At 38.5% G+C, this 22365-nt stretch overlaps 1 protein-coding gene across 3 annotated transcripts in view; it reads right to left on the reverse strand.

Moving 5' to 3' along the window:
• The window catches only part of vps13b (vacuolar protein sorting 13 homolog B), a 302372-nt gene that overhangs the window by 237245 nt on the left and 42762 nt on the right, over positions 1–22365 (reverse strand). For all 3 annotated transcript variants that reach the window (XM_085422124.1, XM_085422126.1, XM_085422125.1), the window contains exons 9-16: positions 21222–21317; positions 19903–20025; positions 19280–19417; positions 17572–17659; positions 15487–15672; positions 13406–13575; positions 12215–12409; positions 8924–9045 (exon numbers count right to left, since the gene is read on the reverse strand). In XM_085422124.1, coding sequence (XP_085278250.1) covers positions 8924–9045; positions 12215–12409; positions 13406–13575; positions 15487–15672; positions 17572–17659; positions 19280–19417; positions 19903–20025; positions 21222–21317 — 1118 coding nt within the window. The remainder of the gene's footprint in view (positions 1–8923; positions 9046–12214; positions 12410–13405; positions 13576–15486; positions 15673–17571; positions 17660–19279; positions 19418–19902; positions 20026–21221; positions 21318–22365) is intronic.

The raw sequence follows: 22365 nt of genomic DNA on the forward strand, positions 1-22365 counted from the left end.
TTACTCATAAAAACCTTCACCAATATAAGCTGTTAAAAGTGCAACATGATGAATGTTAAATTAAAGGCAGTTTAAAAAAAATGCAAATAGGACCATCAATTAACTTTCCACAAGGCTGACAATGTGAGACTTTCTCTTGACTTTAACTTATCTGAACCTATTTTCAAAGTCCACAGTAACACCAATGCAATCCATTACGGGCTGACATATTTGTCTGATAGATACAACAGATAGCCACTGTCCTGAGACCAGTTATCTAAAGTTTCTTCAAATCATTCACTGCCACACCTCACCTTAATTAACCAATACAAACATTTCCCAACTCAACTAGTTGACAAAATCCTCTACTACTATTTCCAGAGCTTCTATGGAGGGATTTAGACTCCAGGTGGAGGGAAGGGAAGACTGACAGCTTGTACCTTTTGTCCTTTTTTCAGACTGATCTAAAGTACTGGAGAATTCCCAATCTCTCCGAGCCAAGGTCACTGACCCCCTCTTGAAAATAACCAGAGTGACTTATGGGCTGCTCTAAAGTCCCCTCTTTTATCATACTACAAAAGACACACTACAGTGTCTTGCAAAGCCTCCAAACGAAGATTATAAATCATGTAAGCACTTCACACTGAACAAAAACACCTAAGTGACCAACTGGGGAGGAGGGGGAAACTTTTTATCATTTTGCCACCCGGAGGTCAATTGGGTTAAATGGCTAGCATCTAAAGAGACTGAAAAAACACTACTACAGAAAAGTGATCCAGTCAAACGTGAATAAATAAACCTCTTGAAAAATGATAGACAAGAAACTCATTTAAAGGTACCGTTAACTCTCATAATTCTTTCCAGCAATTCATTTTATTGACCGTACATGGTCTATGTCATTGTTCTTATGAGAAATGTAGCTGCAGCTGCAGCTAAGCCTCATGTAGAAAGAAAACCTAAATTATATTTTTAGCAAAACGAGGTCCAACTTACAACTTGGTGATATAATTTGAAAAATTTTATGTCCCTTAAAATTTATGTATGATTATGACTTGAATTTTGATTTAAACTGGGCTCTGGATTCCTCAGTTGTGCAGATATATAGTTAGTGTAAGGAAATATTTTAAATTAAATAATCTCTCCATCATATAGTGAGGTTACACATTATGCGTGACGAGGAATTTCTTTTAAAGTTCTGGTGTTGCATTGCCTTCACCTTCCTTTGCACCATATTCAAGGTATTTTCAAGTCTGTCTTATGTTGATTTGTAACAATCAGCATTCTGTAACATAGCCAGCGTCTTTAACAGCTATGCAGAGGGTCAGCGAATGAGTTAGCGGTAGACGTGGACTGTACGTGTAGCCACGGCTCAAAGTTTTGCAGTTCCTTTGGGTCAAAGGTGTTCAGTGTGTGCATTTCTCAGTCACTGGTCCTGAACAGTCGAAACTCTTCACAGAACCCAACACTCTCTTTCGTCTCTCACACATAGACACAGACGCAGCCCTCCCGTTCCTCCCATCTGGAGCACCCCTGACCCAAATCACACACGTATGCACACAACCTCACATGGACACACATGAATACATGCACTGAGATCCATTCTCAGGAGAGGGCTTCATTACACAGGGATTACTAAAAGAAATGTTTTAATCAAGTTGTGCAGACAGCTGCAGACCGCAAGGCGAGAAAATGGCAATGACGTGGTTCATCAGGCGTTAAAGGAAAACATATCAAGAGGCCTGTGTATGTGTTTGCATAATGGGGTGTGTGTGTGTGTGTGTGTGTGTGTGTGTGTGTGTGTGTGTGTGTGTGTGTGTGTGTGTGTGTGTGTGTGTGTGTGTGTGTGTGTGTGTGTGTGTGTGTGTGTATAGCTTCCTGCCTCTGTCCAGCTGTGGTAGACATGCGGTTTTTGTCAAGGACACAGATAGATAGAGATAAGAGAATCTCAACCTACAGACTGCAAACCTAATAGCATATTTATGCTATACAGATTCTGCTTTGGACTGTCCTTTTATTGTAACATCTGCAGCAGTCAATAAAGCACTGCTTTTCCTCTCACAATCCTTTTGTAACCCAAGTGAATGGACCACCTCCTCTCCTCCATTGTCTTTGACCTTCATGCGCATGACAAGAAGGAATACCAGTTTTTATTATGCATTTTTTTTAACTCCACGCTTCTTAGCTAAATAAAGCTTAGACTTTATTATGGCGACACCATTCATTACTCCAAGCCTTATTACTACTTGTAGTTTTCTTCTCGTGCAGTAAAAAGTGAACGAGCTTCTTTCTAGGAAGCAGTGGATCAGTATTATGGGCTGGTGAGGAGGAAAGGACAGTGGAATGCACACCACAGTAGATGATAATCCACTCAGAGCTGATAATCCATGTATCCTTCCCCATTTCCCACTGTTTTCCCTCCCTCAAGCTTCAGTTCCTCAGATGACTAATTCAGGAATTAATAGAATCTCTCAGTCAACTGAAAACATCTACAGCTGCTCCTGAATCCACCATCTTAGACCTCATCTATATATACAAATAAAGTTTGTGGTTAAGTTTAAATTCAACAGACATTCTTGGACTGCAAATTATTGTTTCTTGAAAGCATAACATGTCCTTTAGCGCTGGTTCTAAACCCATGTTGATTTAAGCCACCAAATGACACTTGCAATCACAGGGGTAAGTATATAGTGAATATGATTATACTACGACGGACCAGTTTGACTGTCAAGACCGGCACAGAAGTCTCCATAAGAATAGGGATATCAATGACTACGAGCACAAGTCTTGCATTTGCCAATACCATACCCTTAATACAACGTTCTTCAATACATCCACTGATCTCCGTCAGCTAGAAAACCAAATAAAAGCATCTGAAAGCAGATGCAGAGGAGAAAAAATCCTTACCACAAAGTTGGCCAAAGAAGTTTATAGACTGTGCCACAAGAAATATGATGTTTGACCCTGCAGCTCACAATCCTTTACAGTTAGATGCTTCAGAGTTAAAAGTGGAACAATATTACATCATATGTCATTCCAGGCTTTTAATGCACACCTGTTAATACATAAAGACTACTTTGTTGCAGTTTATGCCCACGTCCATTCGACTTCAACATGTGAAAATGTTCGGAAAACATTTCCATGTTTCTGCAAGAACAGGGAGCATGTGTTGCCTTGTTGAGCCAAATGAATTCCCCACTGCTCCCGTGGCCTCCGAACTACAACTCAAAGCTGAGCATGACCACAGGAACCACATGCTGATTTGAGGTCATTCAATTATCCTACACCATACAGTGACAGCTCACTATAACATTAACCCTGCCCACACAAAAACCTTGATGAGCAAGGTCTTAACTGAGGCCCTTTTAGTGATTCCTTGATTAGGAAATCAACGCTTCTCAAAGGTTAGTGGAACAACACAATGGTTGATGCAGTAGCTGCATGTATGACATCATACAAAAATCATTATAATTTGTAATTAAAATGTATACTCAGAGCACGCAAATGTGTTTTTCCCCAACCAGCAGCAACTCCCAAATCAGTCTTCTTTAGCCAAAATGATTAACCAGTTCAACTTCTTAATGATATTGTCTGCCAAAATGGCTGTTGGACAAATATAACAGCCACAGTCAATGTTCTCAGCAGTAAATGCTGTTCATGTATATTTGCTAAATTTGAGTTGGATCTCTACTCAAGGACACAGAAAGCATTTGTCCTCCTGTTCTTGGCTGTGCTTGGAGACACAGACCAGGAGCAGCTTGCTATGACTAACTATGAACAGGAGTAATGAGGCATTACAATCACACCAGAAGCCTCATGCCTCAGATGCCTCAAGCAGCCTTCATAAATCACAACATGAGCTAATCTAGAGTCTAGACTACTGGTCCAGACATAGTAGTATGTACTTCTCAACTTCACATAAAAACCCTACTGGTAGTGTTAAAAGCTGAACTAACTATTGACAGTGTAATAGACTTGGACCAATAATTAGATATCAAGGGAAAACCAACATTCTTTTCTATTCTGAACCGTTTGCAAAGTAACTCAGCTTTCTGTGGCTATATAACATGCACCTGTAATGTCACATACTTTAGGAAATTATCCCCTAAGAAATAGCTGAACGAGTAACAGGGGCTGCTAAAAATGCCACATAAAAGCTGGCATGGGCTTGAATTATGGCCTGCAATGCGACGAACCACACTAAGCTGCTGCTGGTTTGTTGCTTGGTTGGTTGGTGGGCCCCGGCCTTGGCCTGTCTCCATATGTTGCTGCAGTCAGGTGGCTCTGCATAAGCAATATTATATGGTGTGAGCTCAAGTGTGTGTGTGTATGTGTGCTCATGTGTCTGAGTTAGGTTAGGTTTTGGAAAGATCGATGCAGGTGGCACTTCTAACATTCCCTTCCTCCTCCCACTCTTTTTTTATCTTGAATAACAGCTTTAACAGCCAAACCAATTGAGACATGCTGCAGAGTCCTTGTGAAGTTGGGGGCCAATATATTGGCTTTCACTGAACAACCCGACGCCTCTCGGCTGCTCCTTAATTTACCAGGACTAAAAGTGCATTTTAGAGGGTTTTTGGCTTTTGGAAATCTAATGATTTTAATTTGATTAGTTCATGCTAGTGTATATTCATGAGCATGAACTTTAGATAGAAAGCACTTAGAAACAGTGTAGAAAAAAGTGCTTGTGCGAATGGGTGTGATTGAGTGAAAGTACAAGTTGTGTAAAGCACTTTGAGTGCTCAGATTGAGTAGAAAAGCGCTATATACCAGTCTATTTACCATTTACCATATTAAGAAGAGAGACGTGTTCCACAGTTCTTTGCATGAGTTTGATAGATTGCAAAGTTTAACAAAAAAGTTTAGAAAAAACAAATGTGACTTGACCTTTGGATGCTCTTCTTCTCAGCTATGTTCAGCTGTGCTGAAAACACAACACCTAACCCTTATTACAGTTTGCATTTTCTAATTAGCTCTTATTTCTTAATTTTGAGTTAGTTTACCTTTTATTGATATTAGTTGTAGTGTCTATAATTATAATTATTTGTCAAGGGCAAAGTATTACAAAGTATTAGTATTAACTATGACGATGCAGCAGAGATTTTAATTTCTTAAAGTGGACCGGAAGAAACAGCTGATTTAATCATATGAAGTGGACCAATGTATATGGTAGGAGATCAACCTTAATGAGTGACACATGCTATATATGCAAAAGCTTTCTATTTGTATTCTCTTCAGGTGGGTAAAGTTTGTGGTGCCATCTTTAAAGACATTATCTCAGTGTTTCAGCCAGCACCTACTGTAAGAATTTAGCTCTACACCTCAGCCTGAAATCAAGTGACAGTGATCAAGTAGACCTAAGCTTAATGTTTACCAATAAGACAGCATTCACAAGTAGTTATATATTACTCATTAATGGTGTCTAAACACACTTTGTCAATGTTAGGAAAACCAACAGACCAGTTTTTTTGTGCAGTTTTCAACCTATTCAGTTCAATCCAACATTTCTACACTAACACAACAAAAATTCCTCCATAGCATTAAGCCAAGTGTACAAGGCTAAAACAACACAAGTGAGTGCCCATCCTAAGTAATGCTGACAAGAAAGGTTGTACCAACCACCTGGATACTTCTTGGACGTTTCAACCAACAAAACAAGAAGACATTTGGCTGCCTTCATGTTAGGTGATTTCAGCATGGAAAACTACAAGGTCAGAGTCTGCTGCAGAGCAATTATACTTTCCTAAAATTTCATTGTATTTAAAAACTGCAGAGACAAAGTCCCAGAGGTCTTGCATACATATAACCCCATGCCCAACGAAATCCAAGGCAGACGGGGAGAACATGTCAAGGCAGTGTAATTTCCCCAGTAAAAGCCCCTTGTTACCAACTGTGAGAAGTGGGAGCCTTTGTGGTGAGACTGAAGGAAATCTGAGCTATGCACTCATCGGCCAGCTCATCAGCAGACGTGCGTGGTCTTCATAGACACTCAGTGTCCCTCAAATCTCCCATGATTACCTGGCAGTCATACATACTTAAGCAAGAGCTGGCTGCCTACTGGCACCTGAGGGTGTGTATGTGTGTGTGTCTCCTACTCACAGACAATGCTCCACACTTTCTGTTATTTTAAACTTCAGAAGCATGTATAGCTCTGCTCAGTGTCTGGTCAGAGACGAGAACATCTTGGAAAGGGATATTGTTAAAGTTGCATCAGCTACGACAAGCCCTCCCAAAACAAATACCAGCGAAGTTAATTTAAACACTACCACCTGGTGGAGTGCATCTTCTGGGTGCCATACTGACCCAGTGTATCACTCTTGGGCTCAGCTTTTTCTGTTGTAAAGGGAAACCTCAAGCTTTTCAGGTTTCCATGAATGCATACAATCTATAACACAACTTTGCCGTTACAAGTTGTATGAGTTTTAATTTGAGATGGGGCAAGAGTTTAAACACTCTGAGGCCAGAGGTCAAATGAAATTAAGACCAACTCTCAGTCAGTGACCATTTCTATCTTTTCATTCTGACCCATAAACGAGTATTTAACATTATGAAAGCGACAGAAAAGAAAGAAAGAAATGGAAACATTAATTCATTTTTTGACTATTCAAACATTCCAACTGTGAGCAGTTAAACAACCACTCGCATATATCTCTTCTAACTACTGTCTGCACTCTGTCAAACCTGTTCTTCATCATTCTTCTAGGAGCAAACTATCACATTGTGTTTATTAGTTTCTGACTTGCAATACACAGGTCAAGAGGCAGGCTTTCTTGCCTCTTGCTTAGACGAACAGGGTCAAATAGAAGTCACATTACCTCTGAAATGACAAAACTAACAACACTAAGCAGCAAATCCAGCCCATCTAAAATACAGTGAGTGACAGTAAAATAGACAACTGTTAAAAAAAAAAAGAAAAAAAAAGTGAAAGTTGTTTGGTAGCAGATATACTGAAGTGCCTGGAAACGAGGTTAGTAAAAGTCAAAACCATCTGCAGCTCCGACAGGTTTAGATCTCAACTAATTGGGGTAAATCGGCTTCTAAGCTTGTGTTCTTGCACAGATTTCCTACTATAAACAATTAATTTGCGTAGACAAGTGTTGCATGAACAGTATATCTTGGTGGGGACTTTAACCTGACTCTACTCTAACCCATGCGAGCTTGTGTGGGTTAAGGCTTGGTTTTAGAATTGTGGTTAGAATCAGGTCATGACTTTGTTTCTTTAGATCATAGCATGATGTACTGCCTTTCGCCTGCTTCACTTTGCCAGACAGGTTCTATTTAAGTGATTCCTTGATTCATCGAATCTAGCAGTAATTAGGCTTCAGTGTGGGAAGTGAAACTGAATCATAATCAGAATATTTTATTAATATCTAAGGAAAGGGCCAGGTGATATTGGATAGGACTCTTAATTTTAATTAAGAAAATCATCAGTTAAAAACTGCATTTTGTATTTACTAAAGTTATCTTAATCTAGAATTAAAATTTGATAATCTGAAACGCATGACCAATATGCAACAAAATTAGAAATGAAATACAAAGCACTATGTATCTTCAAATTCACGATGTCACTGGAAGCCCAAACCGGGAAATATTTATAGTGACTGACAATTGTGTGAGGCAAAAAAAACCCTGATTTTTAATGCACTGCCACAGCATATATGATGACATGTACCACAGTTCAGGTCAACTGCACCAAAGGTTTGCCCTCAGAACACTGTTAGTAATCCTGGGGGATCAATTCACGGTGTCCAACATGATTGATGAAAAAGTGACAGGGATGCTCCTGGCTGCATTTATGACCTGGAAAAGCCTAATGTTCTGGTGCTCATCTTCATCTTTATTTCAGCTATACAATTGTAAATTTTCAGTGTACAGAAAAAAAAAATCTGTTTGGTTTCTGGATTACAGCCAGAGATTCAACTCTCATCAGCTCAACTTGAAGCTTGGGTTAGTTTGACACAAGTTGATAATTGTCCTTTTTGCAAGTTTGAACTTCATGAAAATTAAATATGTATGAGGAAGTAGCAGGACTTCCAGGAAGTCATCTAACATCAGCAGGAGTGCTACAGGTCAAGTACTACTGCATAAGGATACCTTTCAGCCATTTAGGAGATAGTAACTACCTTTAAACAAGGCAATGATTTTGTTTTTTATCAGCAGAGCTGAGGAGCTTTATGACTGAACCTCATGACTAATAGCATTAATAGAGTTGTAGTTAAAAAACTGTTTATTTACCTTAAACACAGAAAAACTAAGAACTGTAAATTATTCCCCCAATTCTGTCTACAGTCTCCAAATAGAGTGTTTAATGCTGTACCAACAGTTCCTCTTCCTTTCCATCTTTACTACTCTCACCGCTCAAATCCAAATGTGTCCAACTGTTCCATCCTCAAACTCTAAACATTGTCTCCTTTTCCTTCATCCCTTTTCTTTAACTTCTGAAGTCTCTTCCTCCCGCTAAGAGACATCTCCAATGAGTCATCTGTCTGGTAAACAACCAAAAAAAAAGAAAAAGAAAAAAAAAGGGGAGCAACTTTTTCATGTCCCTAGACAACACTGTCTTTCTTCTTCTTGTGTTTCAAAGTAAGGAAACTGTTGCAGTTATTCCACACTGACGGTCGTTCTGTTTTCCCACATGACTGCTGAAAAACTGCCTCATCCATCACTTTAAATACCCTCATATCCACAGCCCACAAGAGATTGCACATCTTTATATGTGTGTGTGTGTAAACATTTCCTATATGTTTTGCCTCCATGATCACACAATACAGAAATGATGCTATCATTATTATGTTAATTTTTTTGTGCCTCACACAATTGTTACAGGCACTGGCCGGTGAAACAATAACATTTCTATTTTCATCATAACTTGAAATATGCCCTGCATGTACACTGGGCTTTTAGCAATTTGCAGACTTAATCAGTTATATAACTGCTAAAAACTCACCACAATGCAGGCAACTGAATCAGTTTTCCATAGAGTGCAGTACTAAACGAAGGGATGATGGGGATGAGAGGTAAAAAAGATCCTTTATCCTGGCATGTCAACCCTGCCTGGAACCCAAACACCTGCAAAGACATAAAGGCAAAGAAATGAAGGGAGAAGACAGAGGGGAACTAACACGCTGAAAAAACACTGAGGAATTCACAAATACATTGGGAGAAAAAAAGAAGATGATCATGTGATAGGATCACACCAGCACACACCAGACCCATAACATGCAGACCAAACCCACAGTCAACCTTGGCCTTCATTTTGACCTTAAATATTTGTGACATTATTTCATCGACAAGTCTCCATAGACAGACCTATAAAAATGTGTCAAGGTACTCAAAAGCACATGTGTGGTAGTCCTTGTTACAGTAGGCTTCTCCACAAAATTTGCACTGATTAAATCTATATTCAGTCAGCCAAATAGCCCACATTTTTCCAGCATGGAGAAAGTTTTGGTTTGTCTTTTGTCCCCTAATTATAAGATTTAAATAAGATGCTGCATGATTTCATAATTATTAAATTATGGAAAAAGTACTTCTAAAGTAGGTGGCAGAGGGTGTCTCTAGGAGGAGGTTATGACAGTTTTACCAGCACCAGATATACTATCTTGGCTGGAATTTCTTTTTTTTAAATGTCCAGTTTGGTGGACTTATGGCCCCCAATACAATCCAGACACTCTTTAATGAGAACACATTTAATATACAGTATTTAGCATATTTAACACCCCAACTTTCATTTCCTTTGACCCTTACTACACAATTTTGAGACAATCTTGGACATTGCAGCACTATCCCGCTGAACATAATCTGTCCATATGGAACTGTATACCAGCCACAGTACTCCTCTCACAACAACAGCTGGTTTTACAAAATAAAAATTATAAAAAGGTTTACTCTCTTGAATTTGCATTAAACCCAATTTAACTTTTTAGCCTGTACTTGACCTGTCACAGTTAATGGGGATAGGGTTAATAATGAGTCTTTATCACTTTTTATCTGGCTACAGTAACAAATATATGAATGTACAAAGTAATGTTTTATAAAAAAGATAAAAAATGATAAAGACAGCAACAGTACTTAGAAAAATAAACCACTGTCTAACTCTGCTGTTTGTCATAGCAGGCGTGGGTCTCACAATCTCATTCTCATTATCTAAGCTCCTGGAAGCCACATATAATATACTCCCAGCCCAGTGTTTACATACTGTTGATAGCACATGGTGGTAAAGTCCTGTTTAATATTGGAGGTAAGAGATGATGGCTGGGCCTAGCTGTCCAGCATCCAGCTGCTGTAATGGTGTACTAGATCATTTTTCTGTGTAGATCAACAAGCCAGCAGACAACATGCTGGAAAACAATAATTTATTTATAATAGGACAAATGGCCTATGGCTCTAATATATCAATTACTAGATAAAGATGTAGACATAAAAAAGTCACATTTAAATTCAATTGCCCACACAAAACACTCAGCTTTCTATTGGAAACTAGATTTCTGATCGCTATTCAGCAGTTTCAGTCCCGATTCAAATAAACCAAACTTTAACATGACCATTAACTTCTGTGGTCTCTTGTTAAGCAACCAGACTGACTTAAAGCTTTTGCCTGCAATCATGTAAAAGTAGGACAATGGCTAACACTACCCTCAACACAGATACCTAAGCTCTGACAGCCAGCGTCAATAAAACACAGATTTAGATAAGCCTTAGTTTATACCCTTTTCAAATCACTTCCTGAATTGGGTGAATTGTAGCTAGAATGACCTCCACCCTGTCATGATCCCAGTGCAAAAACCCAGATGGAGACTGAGAACCTTAATGGTTACAGACAACGATTGGCTGATTGGTCACAATGATCCTTGGCCACTGACCAGATGACTGTTAACCCTGCAGTGACCCTGTGATAAGGACTACCAGCATGACGTACAGTAAACATCCTGCCTTAAAAACACACTGAAGCAATACCAGGCCAGAATGAAAAGATGACAAATTACACCCAATCTATTATCCAAACTCCCTAAAAAGTTGATTGGATTCTTTAGCAAAATCCTTTCTTTATTTTCTTTTGGAAATGTGTACTCAATGACAGACTAAGGACTTCAGGTAAACTAAAAATCAGAGGTTACAACCTGAAAACAAACCTAAAACAAAGTGTTTAAATTTATTTTACTTTAGCCATAGATTACTGGACATGGATAACTCTAGTATACAGGTTAAGAAGTCACACTTAGGTAGAAAACTACTATTTTCTGGAATGTTATATGCAGTTGTTTATTGCTCATCTTATGATGCTAGGCAACATGATAAAAGCTTGGCTGACAAATAATCTTGTCCCGTGGTTTAAAACGATTAAGAAAATGAAGCTTTTGTCTTTTGGTCCCAACTTCAAATTATAGTACTACCAACTTTAAATTTCAGTGACAGTGAATGTTATATTTTCATCTTCAAACTAGCAGCTAAAATTGTAAAACCTTTATAGTAACAGGGGAATGTCACAGCTGCTTAATACAAGTCTCTTGCACCCTATTAGTTGGCAGATGAAGCAGACCAGAAATGTACTGGTGCTCATCAGGAAACTGAGTGCTGAGATTTTTATGACCAGGTGAAAAGGGTCATCAAGGTCATTAAAGAGGTTGGCCCGATCATTTCAAAGGGAAGATAAGATCACAACTGTGACTGACCAATTAGCATGCTATTGTGCACAAAAATCATACTCTAATAAATAGTAGATGCATCGTTTTGTTCAAACTGAAACATAATAAACAGAAAGACAAATGTATAATAAAATAAAATGAAAATACCAACAGAATCAAACCAAATGAGTCCTGGCACAGTACTGGTTTCCATATTTAAAATCATGAGACAAACAAGAGAACAAGTGTGCAATTTAAAACTGTTTTATTCAACTATAGTTTTTGGGGGGGGGTTTGATAGCAACTGACATTTGCTTAGTTTTCATATATTGTTAATGAGCCTGATTGCCTTTAACTTAGCATCAACTGTGTCCTTAATGGCAACAAGAATTATCTTAATCTGAATCAAATTCAATTTCCCTTATATAGCACCAAATCACAACAATCAGATGACCTCCTGTGTTGAAACACTTGGTGACAGTAGGAAAGAAAAACACCCTTTTAACAGGAAGAAAATTCCAGAACCAGGCTCAGGGAGGGGCACCCATGTGCCACTACTGGTTTGGGAGTGAGGAGAAAGAATACTATAGAGTGCAGAATATTCTCATACTTGCCTTGAGGTAGAGGTGTGCATAGCAGTGATGTAGCAGGTTGTCAGAAGGCTGGCTGAGACTGCTGACAGTGGTTACCAGCTCTGGGGCATACATTGGCACAGAGTGTTCAAAATTCACCTTTTCCACTTGGAACTGTACTGAAGGTAGTGGGCGCACTGGCTGAAATTCTGCCACAGAGACCAGACATGGTGCCACCTGGACAGTTGAAAATATAGAAAGGTTTAACAATTATTGTCAGTGACAACAAACATGACACATATTGAACATACTGTTGTCCAAGTCAAAACCAACCAAACAACACCAACACCCGAGCAAAAATACTTCTACTTTGCATTAATTTCAATACTACAGTTTTCTTTTCAGAACAGTAACATCAGCTTTACACTTAACAACTCCTGTTCATCTCCTTCCACCTTTTCTTAATTTCAAACTTGGATTCTCAGTAAGGAGACTTGTCATTAGCCTAGAATGATGCAGCGGCTGTCCCTGTGTGTTTTGTCTTAAAGTGGTGCAGCTGCAGGTGGACTGGCCCAGTCCTCTACCAGCTCAGAAGCGATCAGAGTTCACAGAGCTTTTCCTTAGTTTGGAGAAAACGACAGTCAAAAGCCACCTGCCCTTATTCTTAGATTTTGTCCCCAAGCTAGCCATGCCATGATCAAAGCAATGTCTACTTATGGCTCTGTACCCAGCTATAGTATGCTGAGCAGGCTAGGTTAGTCAATCCTACGTACCTATATTTACCACATTCTGCATGTGCATTTATGTGACCAGGTTTTTGATATCGAGCTAAACAGATGCTCTCACATTATCTTATGGAAGCTATCTCCCTGGTATACAGCACCATACCCTTTGCTTCCCTGTGTGAAAGCACATTCTACCAGGGGAATGGCAACATCACTGGCCCTTTTCATCATTTCAGGGTGTGCATCTATGTCCAACACTATATGTGTTCGACCAAGTGAACTGACTGAAAGGGAAGTGTTGTGTCTATAACTTCTGTTCTCTCAAGGAGAGGAACGAGGTATGACAGCAGGTTGCCCTGTCATGCAGCTGGACAAGGTGAACTGAGGGCTATCGAACTAAGGAATGACTGTGAGGATTGTACATGATCAGGTGGGGCTGTGCATATGCCATCGTAGGTCTTCTGACTTGATCTGGTGTGGTGTGAATTGAATTCACTGTTAGCACTACCTTGTGTCCCATGATGACAGGCATTAGTGTATGTAGGAGGTTGAACTCTGCCATTGAAACAGTGACTGAGACTTGGAACAGAGTGAGACAAGTGAGTCGAGTTGGGATGAATTCCTCCAAATGTGAGATCTCTTCTGGAGTAGCTGGACCACTGTTCTCTTCAGTCATTTCTGGAGAAATAATGCCACAATAACAAGAAACATGTTAGCTTAAAAAAAAACTTAATATAATGTAGAGATAACATTCTAAATATTAATACTAAAACAGCTGTTTTTCTAACCATAAGAATGCAACCTGTAGTGCATTACATGAAATAATAGTAAGGGAGTGGGATAAGCCAAAGATATTTGGATTCGAGACCAAAACCGTTTTACAGTGGAAAGGGTTAGCTGTAAAGCACACCAATTTCTTTGAGTGGGTGCCGTTCCTCTCCAGCCACTGTGCTCCTCTCATAGCATTAAAACAACGAAAAGGTCTTTTCCAACAAAAACCACCAACTCAAACACTAAATAAAAGAGACGTGGACTATAAAAGTGCTGGCATCTACATGTGCTATTCATTACAATGGCTGTTTCCCAGTAGCATTCTTTTTGAACTATTTCATAAAACCACTCATTCTGTCAATAACCAAAGAAATACCCAAAGAGCCAAGAAAAAAAGCGAAATAAGTCAACGTGAACCAGAGGCTACTAAGATCCATACTCACAGTAAGGACTGACCAGCACAGTGATCCACTACACCAGGGTCAAAGGCAGACCAAACCTGAACCCTATGGCCTTGGGTCTGGTCCCACGTATGGGTCAGTGTCAGCTCTGTGGAGGTTCTGTTGGGCTACATTTCCAACTACAAGGTGGGCTCGGAATTTGATCTCAAAGCTGCTTTGATCTTTGTCCTAAAGCTACAACATTCAGCTTGATCTAGTACTGCTATGTCCAATCAATTCATATGCCAGGGCTCAAGTCAATACCCACAGTGAAAATTTAATTTACAACACAGATGGAACTCCCATGATACACAGAAACATGACTATGGATGCTAAAAATAATGGGAAAAGAAAACATAACATAACATAAGTATATTGTTGTTTAGAAATATCCTGTTCTAGCTCTAGTTCTCAAAGTCCTGTTACTTTTATTGTTCATTTATTGTTTTTAGACCATGTAAAGAACTTTTATCCAAATGAGCAAACTAAATGTAGTTTATCTTCTCAACAGGGCAACATGAAGCCAATTCAGCATCCATAGCTAGTTTGGGAAGGAAAGCTTTTTTTTTAGTTCTTGGCAATGAATATAAAAAGGAGAACAGAGAAAAAGGACAGGATAAGATGCTATAGATGCAAACTTTCTCCAATCAATAATACATACTAGATCTAATGTTTCTGACAGAGAAACACAGAGAAAGAGCTTTTATTTAAGGTACCAAACTGTTTAAACTGTTAGGTTCTGCATAGCTAAATTATAATTTATCGTATCAAAATGATGAATGGTTGCTATAAATCCTTCTGTAATAGCAACCTTGACTTCCTCTTATCTACTCTCAATCCGCCCCCCCCCCCCCCCCCAGAGGCTCCAACTATACTGACCCTTGAGAGTACAAACACTTATAGAAACAGGAAGGAACACGCTGACCTACTCCGCTTCAGACAAAAACTGCTACAGTAATTACACCATCGTCTATTATCTATCACAGATGCTGAAACAACCGAAACCTACGGATGTTATCATTTCACAAAAATCTTTTGCAAAAGAGTTATTGCTACAGATATTACATACAGACACACATTCCATGTTCTTTCACAACATCCCAGGGATGAGCTCATCAATAGCTGTGCAGGGATGATCACTAACAAAAGGTGTTTGGCTTAACCTCCCTTATGTGGTTCAAAAGGTCACTACTTTCATGTACAGCTGTGTGTTGAAGAATGGGTTGTGCAAGGAAATAACAATGCGATGAGAATATTATAAAGTGAAAACTGTTACAGTTTCTGGTCACTGAAAAGTATGACAAGAGATGTGAGTAAAATACCAGACCAGAGAAGGTATATTTTTTAATTATATATTTGTATAATTTTGATCTCTGACCTCGCTGCGCTTTGCAGTAGGGTTCATACTCGTGGTCCATGGCACAGGTGACCATCTTGAGAATGCGATGGATGGCGCTGCTATGCAACCTGATGTCTAAAGGTCCTACCACCAGCCTCTTGATGGAGGTCTCTTGAACTGCAGGCACTATCTCTTCCATGCTCATCCCAGAGAAATCCTGAGAGCCTACAAGTGGAAATACACATATATACATAACCTGATTAAAATATATAATGTATGTACTTATAAACTTAAGGACTCTTGTCTCAGTCAACAAAATTAAAACATATTTTCAGCTTTCATACATATAAGGTCTGTTTGTTTTACATTAATATTTAGCCAGAAACATTTTCCCATATCTCATTTCTTAATGAAGTATAAATATAGACTATTGTCATCTGGCATAAACCCAAAAAAGATAGATGTAGTGTAATGCAGCAGCAGGAGGCAGCTCACATAGCTGTGACCCACAGAAATGATGAATATTCCAAATGTCCACTTCCCTCCAACAGCTGTCCCTTCATTCATCGCAGGCCCCTGTTCCAGAGGTCCACTTAAAAGACTCAACTCTCTCGCAATAAAAAGGCAGAAATTAAAAATAAAGGAAGGGGGTGGATGAATGGCAGTGAGGGAGGAAAAGGACAAAGGGTCACAACTGGCTTTATTCCATTTACATTCCACCACTGTGCTGAACATTAGTACAGCTCAGAGTCAACAATGCGAATGTAACTCTTTTTTTTTTATTATTTCAAAGCAATGAGGGTGTAACTTCCACTAAATTTTGGAAATTTAAAAAGAGCAACAGGCAATGCCACTTCCCCTTCCCTTCTGTGAGATTTGGTTGCAATGGATTAAGCCTAATATCGACCATATGGCTGCAGTTAGAACGCTCATTGGAATGACGAGGAGGCTGAAATTAGGAGGATTTAGACTATTTAAAAGTGTCTCAATTTCCAAAGATTATAAAAAAATGTTTTTAATCTGCAGCGTGACTCTAATGTGAAGTCAATGGTAAGAGTGACCTGGGTCGGTTACTATTTCAGTTGACTCAGAGTTTATGTTAGACCTGTGGCAATGCAGACTAATTTGTTTAGTTGACACTGGATCTGGTCCGTATCCGTGAAGAACAGAAACACTAACAGAAAAGAAGCATTCCAACTGGCAAGGGTAACCACAGCCATCCCAAAGAGACTGACACTTATCCTGCCGTCAGAAATGACTTTGACAGCTCAGAATGACAGTATCAATGTTTTTTTTAATTTAGATTATTATCTGTAGATGACAGCAGCTGAGGAAACAATAGCCAAGTCATGAAAAGCTAAAATGAAACACAAAAAAGAGGGAGGTACGTAGAACAACACAGGTGACATACTCCATATGAATAAATAAATACCTTTTGAGTTATTGAGTTTGTTTAACCAAAGCCAGTCATTTCTACTTTATAAAGCATGATAACCTAATAGCATTTGCATATCAATCACGGCCAATAAAACTGAGCTATTATATTTTTTCACATTTTAATTAAGAAGTTAGCATTTTGGACTGAAGGAAGCATTATTTATCTCTCAATGTGATTGTCAGAAATTCCTAACTTGGAAAAACAACACTTAAAGTTGCAACTAAAGAATGAGGAACGCTGTCTGTCTTAAGGCTTCTGCCAGGAAGAGTGACATCTAATTAGGCAAGAGAGGTCTATTCACTTTCTCAAGAGCTTACAGGTAAAGAGACAGAGGGAAAACAGTGTTTCAACAAGCACCAGGGAGAGAGAAACTCAAATATGTGTCAACACAGACTAAACACTTCTGACAGTTGCCCTCCAGGTAAGTTTAGGGTGAGAGTGAGGACAGAAAGGGTCAAGGACCAGGTGGCTGTGACTGAAACAAGACAAGCTCTTTCTTCAAGTCTCCATGGGGCTTGTTTGACAGGGAGGAGAGACGAAAAGAGATGGAAAGAGCGAAAGAGCGAAAGAAAGAAAGGGTGAACCAGGCAGAGAAAATGGGAACATGACAGATAAAAAGAAAAAGAGAGAAGAGGTGGCAAGGTGACCAAACAAGCTCTGCAAGAGAGAATGAACTAGAACAATACCTTTGCCACTGCTGTCCTCCATTGTGTAGAGATAATCCATGTAGAAAGCACCGAAACGGTGCATGCCCGCTATCTCTGTATAGGTCTCCTGTCAAACAAAAGTAGAGCTGGGTAAATATCGCAGTAAGGGAGCAAACAAGCAGATAGCCTTAAAGAGTGGCAATGACTGGGGTCAAGGGAGATATGGTGGTGGGGGTCAAATTAGAGATAAAGAGTTACTAAGCACTGATCCACTTAGCTGGATATTTAGAGGGTCTTTTGTTTATTTGTTTGTTTTAGGGAAGTCCGTAATATTACCTGTATTAAAAAGTGCTAACTTAGTCTGGTTTCTTTGACTGATTTTTTCGTGCAAAAAGCAGTACGTTCAGTCATAATAACGACGCTTAAATAAGGAATTGACCAGATACCAAGTCTATTATTTATTGAGTAAAAGGCTACTGATAAAAGAAATTGAAAGTTTCCTCATTCAGCTGGATATATGCCAAAGGAAATATATATCTTATCTACTTGATGATAAGACTTTTTCCTAACAAATCAAAGCTGTATGACTGTGATTACGGTTGATGTGGTCATTATGAAAATTGTGAAATGTTATTCATAATTTATTGTACAAGCTATTAATAGCACACAATGAACCCGTAAGCAAAAAGTCTGCAGAACATAATGAGTTATTCATAATAACAATGAGTTTGTAACTAAGTTACACAACAATTGATTTAATGTTTAAAAAAAAAACTATTAAAAAAATTAGAGGAAGACCTCATCAGTTTTGTTTTTTTGACCACACAGGGCCTACAGTCCATGCAAAGAAGAACATAGTGGACACATAAAGACATATACACCCCACTGAGAAAAATCCCAGCTGGTCACATCAAGGCATCACCTGAGTGACAAAGCTAACTACTAAAGCATTCTTACATAGCCATGCTATTTATTTTAGGTCATTATTTACAAATGAAAATGAGATATAGGATAAAAACATCCAATTTATCTCATTTTAACTACCTGGGAGTTAGTGTATCGGTCACGGCTCATCATCATTAGTCTGCAGGTCAAGAACAACTGACCTTGTCTTCCACAGTATTTTTATATTTCTACACCACACTAAACCACTGATAAACAGTCAGAATGAGTGAGCAAGCAGGAAATTGAGAGAAAGAATTACACAGGCCCCCTTTACACATTTAACACCCCACCCCAAACTTGCCCACAGTTTCTCTAAACAGAGATTTCAGACTAGCCTTATCAGACTGGCAGGTTAATGAGTAATATTTATTAGGAGGTCCCTAATAGCTCTTGCATTCTTATGGATCAAAGCCATGCTGGTTTCAAAACCACTAATGAATAAACATTGAAACCTCTGAGTTGTAGGCTTTATGCATGAAGAGATGGATGGCTGGATTTCCAAACAATTGCATCATCGAGGGTCATGAATATTTCAAAGTAGAGTCAACACTTGAGCTGCAAAGGCTGATGAAGTGAGCTGAGAGCTATCAGAATGATGGCTTCAGCAGCACTACTTAGACAACCAAAAGATTCCTCTACTACACTAAATTAGTATTACTATTTTTTAATAGATCAATTACTGCATTTTGTCCATCTATCCCAGAAAAAGGCAGTAATTTCCACTTTGGTTTTTTTTCTGTTGGGGGGGGGCGGGGGGCTAATATTTTTGGGTAAAATAGCACAGACTTCTGGTTATTGTGACCTTGTGATTAGCAGCATCCAAGATAAACTCAGCCCTGACTCCATTGTTCTCTGGGCTCCGATAGTCAAAAAGAGAGTTGGTGAGATACGTCATTCCTTTACTACTGAGACTGTCCCCACAGCTGAAGAACACTGCATCCTGTACACAAAATGACAAATTCAAAGACAAATGTGAATAGCAAAGAGGACACGTTTCAGGCTGAAGAAACAATACAATCCATACAACAAACAAAATTCAGAAAGATCTTTTAAAATAAAATGTTTATATACTCATCAAACACCTAAAAAGCAAAATCTGATAATTTATTTCATATTCATAAAAAAGGGAAAAAGCTCAGTTGACCCCATTATTGATTTAATATAGCAAAAATGCTAATTTTGTTAATATATATATATTATAACATATTATATTATATTCCGTTCTATATTTTTTTTAAAGGGGACCTTGAATTTGTTTTTTAGTAAAGTTCATCACAAGATTTTAACCTCTTCCTGACACTGGAGGCTGCTGGGACATTGCTTGAGTGTTTGGGGCTTTTTAAATTCTTTTAATATTTCTCAAAGTTCCTAGAATTTTAACTCTCAGTTAATATTAATGTGATCTTTTACAAATACTTTGTTCACCTCTTCACGGCGGTTCATGTTTTCCTCAAAATCTCGTACACCCATGATGCTTTTCAGGCAAAGTGCCCGACATCCCACAAAACCGATTTGGCAATCAAAGAAGGGCTCCCCCATCATGAGCACCTGAAATAAAACCCAAAGAAAGACTCAGCTCAGATTTAACACCAAGAACACAGTGGACACAGTGTGCATATTGTGTGTGTGTGTGTGTGTGTGTGTGTGTGTGTGTGTGTGTGTGTGTGTGTGTGTGTGTCTTTGTCTTTTAATAGAATAATTGATTATAATCAACAATAATAACTTTACTAAATGATGAGGGAATTTATTTGTTAATCTGCAGAAGTCTCTGCCAAGAGAACACCAGGCATCTATGGGCCTTAAAACAATCCACTGACACCAATGGGAATAAACAACAGAAGACTTCAATAATTCACAGATGTTCTTTGACCAACTTAACTACTAAATTATTATAGATTTTAAATGTATAATGTAGTGTTGACAAAATAGTGGATACCAAGACTTGTCATGCTATACTGGTTTGTGGTTATATTGAGGTTGCGGGCTCATTTTGTCATGATTTAAAAAAAAAAAAAAAAAAAGCAAGGCAGCTTCTCTTTTCGACTGAGAGTGATGCATATTTCAGTGCAGTAGCAGTCCAGCAGCTACTACAACCACAAAGGTGTGGTTTTCCCTCTTTTCTCTCTGTGTCTTTGCTTTACCCAGCAGATAGCTAAACAGAGAATCTAATAAAACATTTTATGTTTCCCCATACAATTATAATAAGGCCTAGTTTCCCCTTTTTTGCCAGACGCCCCCTTTCCTTTCAACACTCATATTTAAATGATCAGATGTGAGCTTGATTCAGACTCCGGTGTGTGTACAAGAAGCTAAAGATTAGTGAGTTGACAAGGCTTCGTTCATGTACTCATGGAGAGATTTAACAGGAACTTCAGCCAAACTGTGACTAATGAGTAAGTAACTAAATAGTATCTTTACTGATCTTCCCATGCCGTGATAGATAACAAAGTTCAGAGTGGATAACAGTAAATGCCACTGTTGTGGAACAATTCATGGTGGGGGCTGAAATCTACATCAGGATAAAAACGTCACATTTTCCTTAAGAATAAATGCATAGCATTTACTTTCTTTTCTCTCATTTCTACAATGACAACATCAATTAAAAATTACAATATGGAGATAACTGATTAGCTAAAAATTGTAACAGTTTAGTGTAACTGAGTATAGTAAAATTCATATCTATCTCCGTTCAGCCCCACAACAATGCACTACATCACAAATGATAGGGGAAACTATAAACTTACCTCAATCGTGATTCCCTCTTGCTCTAGACACAGGACTTCCTTGGATTTGACCTTTTGAGGACTATAGTAGCTACTCTCTGACTGGGTCTCTGTCAACTAAGAGAAAAATAAAAATAAAAAGACTAAATATAATTTATACATAAACATGAAAAGTACAAGAAAAGAATAATAATTAATTTTTTTCCATCTTCTTTTTTTTTTTTTAATTAAACAGTAATATACTTGGTGTCCCCAAAAAATGAAAGTATTGGATGATGAATACTGATGTCTTAAATAGTTCACCTGCCGTGATTTGGCAGGATCAAAAAAGAACTGCAGCAATAAACTTGAAATAATAAAATTAGATGAGAGAAAGGCCAGTTTATTCAAAATGTTAGCCGAGGACATTAACGGTTTCACCGACAGTTAAAACAAATGCATGATTTGAAAAATAAGCAAAGGTTTTGGAAGTGTCCGATGTGAAGAACTAGAGAAAAATAATGGTTAAAACCACCAACAACGGCATCCAAACAAGATTTTCTTAGATTAGAGACTAGATGCTAGCTGTAGTACTGTTTGGATTCCAAGAACATTCATCAACCCACAGGACATCCCCTCCTTGCTTTTGGAGGAGACTCTGGCCTTAGTGGGATGACTATAAAACTATGACTAAAGCGATTCACATACCAAGGGGAAAATGAAATGTGCAATTTATTGTATTTGTAAACTGACTATAAAAGGGGAATGGTTCAGCAGAATATTAATTTTGGTTGTTGAGTAATAGTGGAAGTAGAGAGGAAGAGAGAAACTGAGCACCTGGTCAAAACAGACCAGGCTTAAGGGCCACTGGGGAATTTCTCACTCACTTCTTTGGCTTAATAATTCAAACAGTGATGTAGCCTGGCCAGTATGTACAGTGGGGCAAAAAAGTATTTAGTCAGCCAGCGATTGTGCAAGTTCCCCACTTAAAATGATGACAGAGGTCAGTAATTTGCACCAGAGGTACACTTCAACTGTGAGAGACAGAATGTGAAAAAAAAAATCCATGAATCCACATGGTAGGATTTGTAAAGAATTTATTCGTAAATTAGGGTGGAAAATAAGTATTTGGTCACCTCAAACAAGGAAAATCTCTGGCTCTCACAGACCTGTAACGTCTTCTGTA

Source organism: Rhamphochromis longiceps, linkage group LG11 (genome assembly GCF_057381845.1).
Source record: "Rhamphochromis longiceps isolate RC_006_pf linkage group LG11, R_longiceps_female_GT1.1, whole genome shotgun sequence".
NCBI classification, from domain to species: domain Eukaryota; kingdom Metazoa; phylum Chordata; class Actinopteri; order Cichliformes; family Cichlidae; genus Rhamphochromis; species Rhamphochromis longiceps.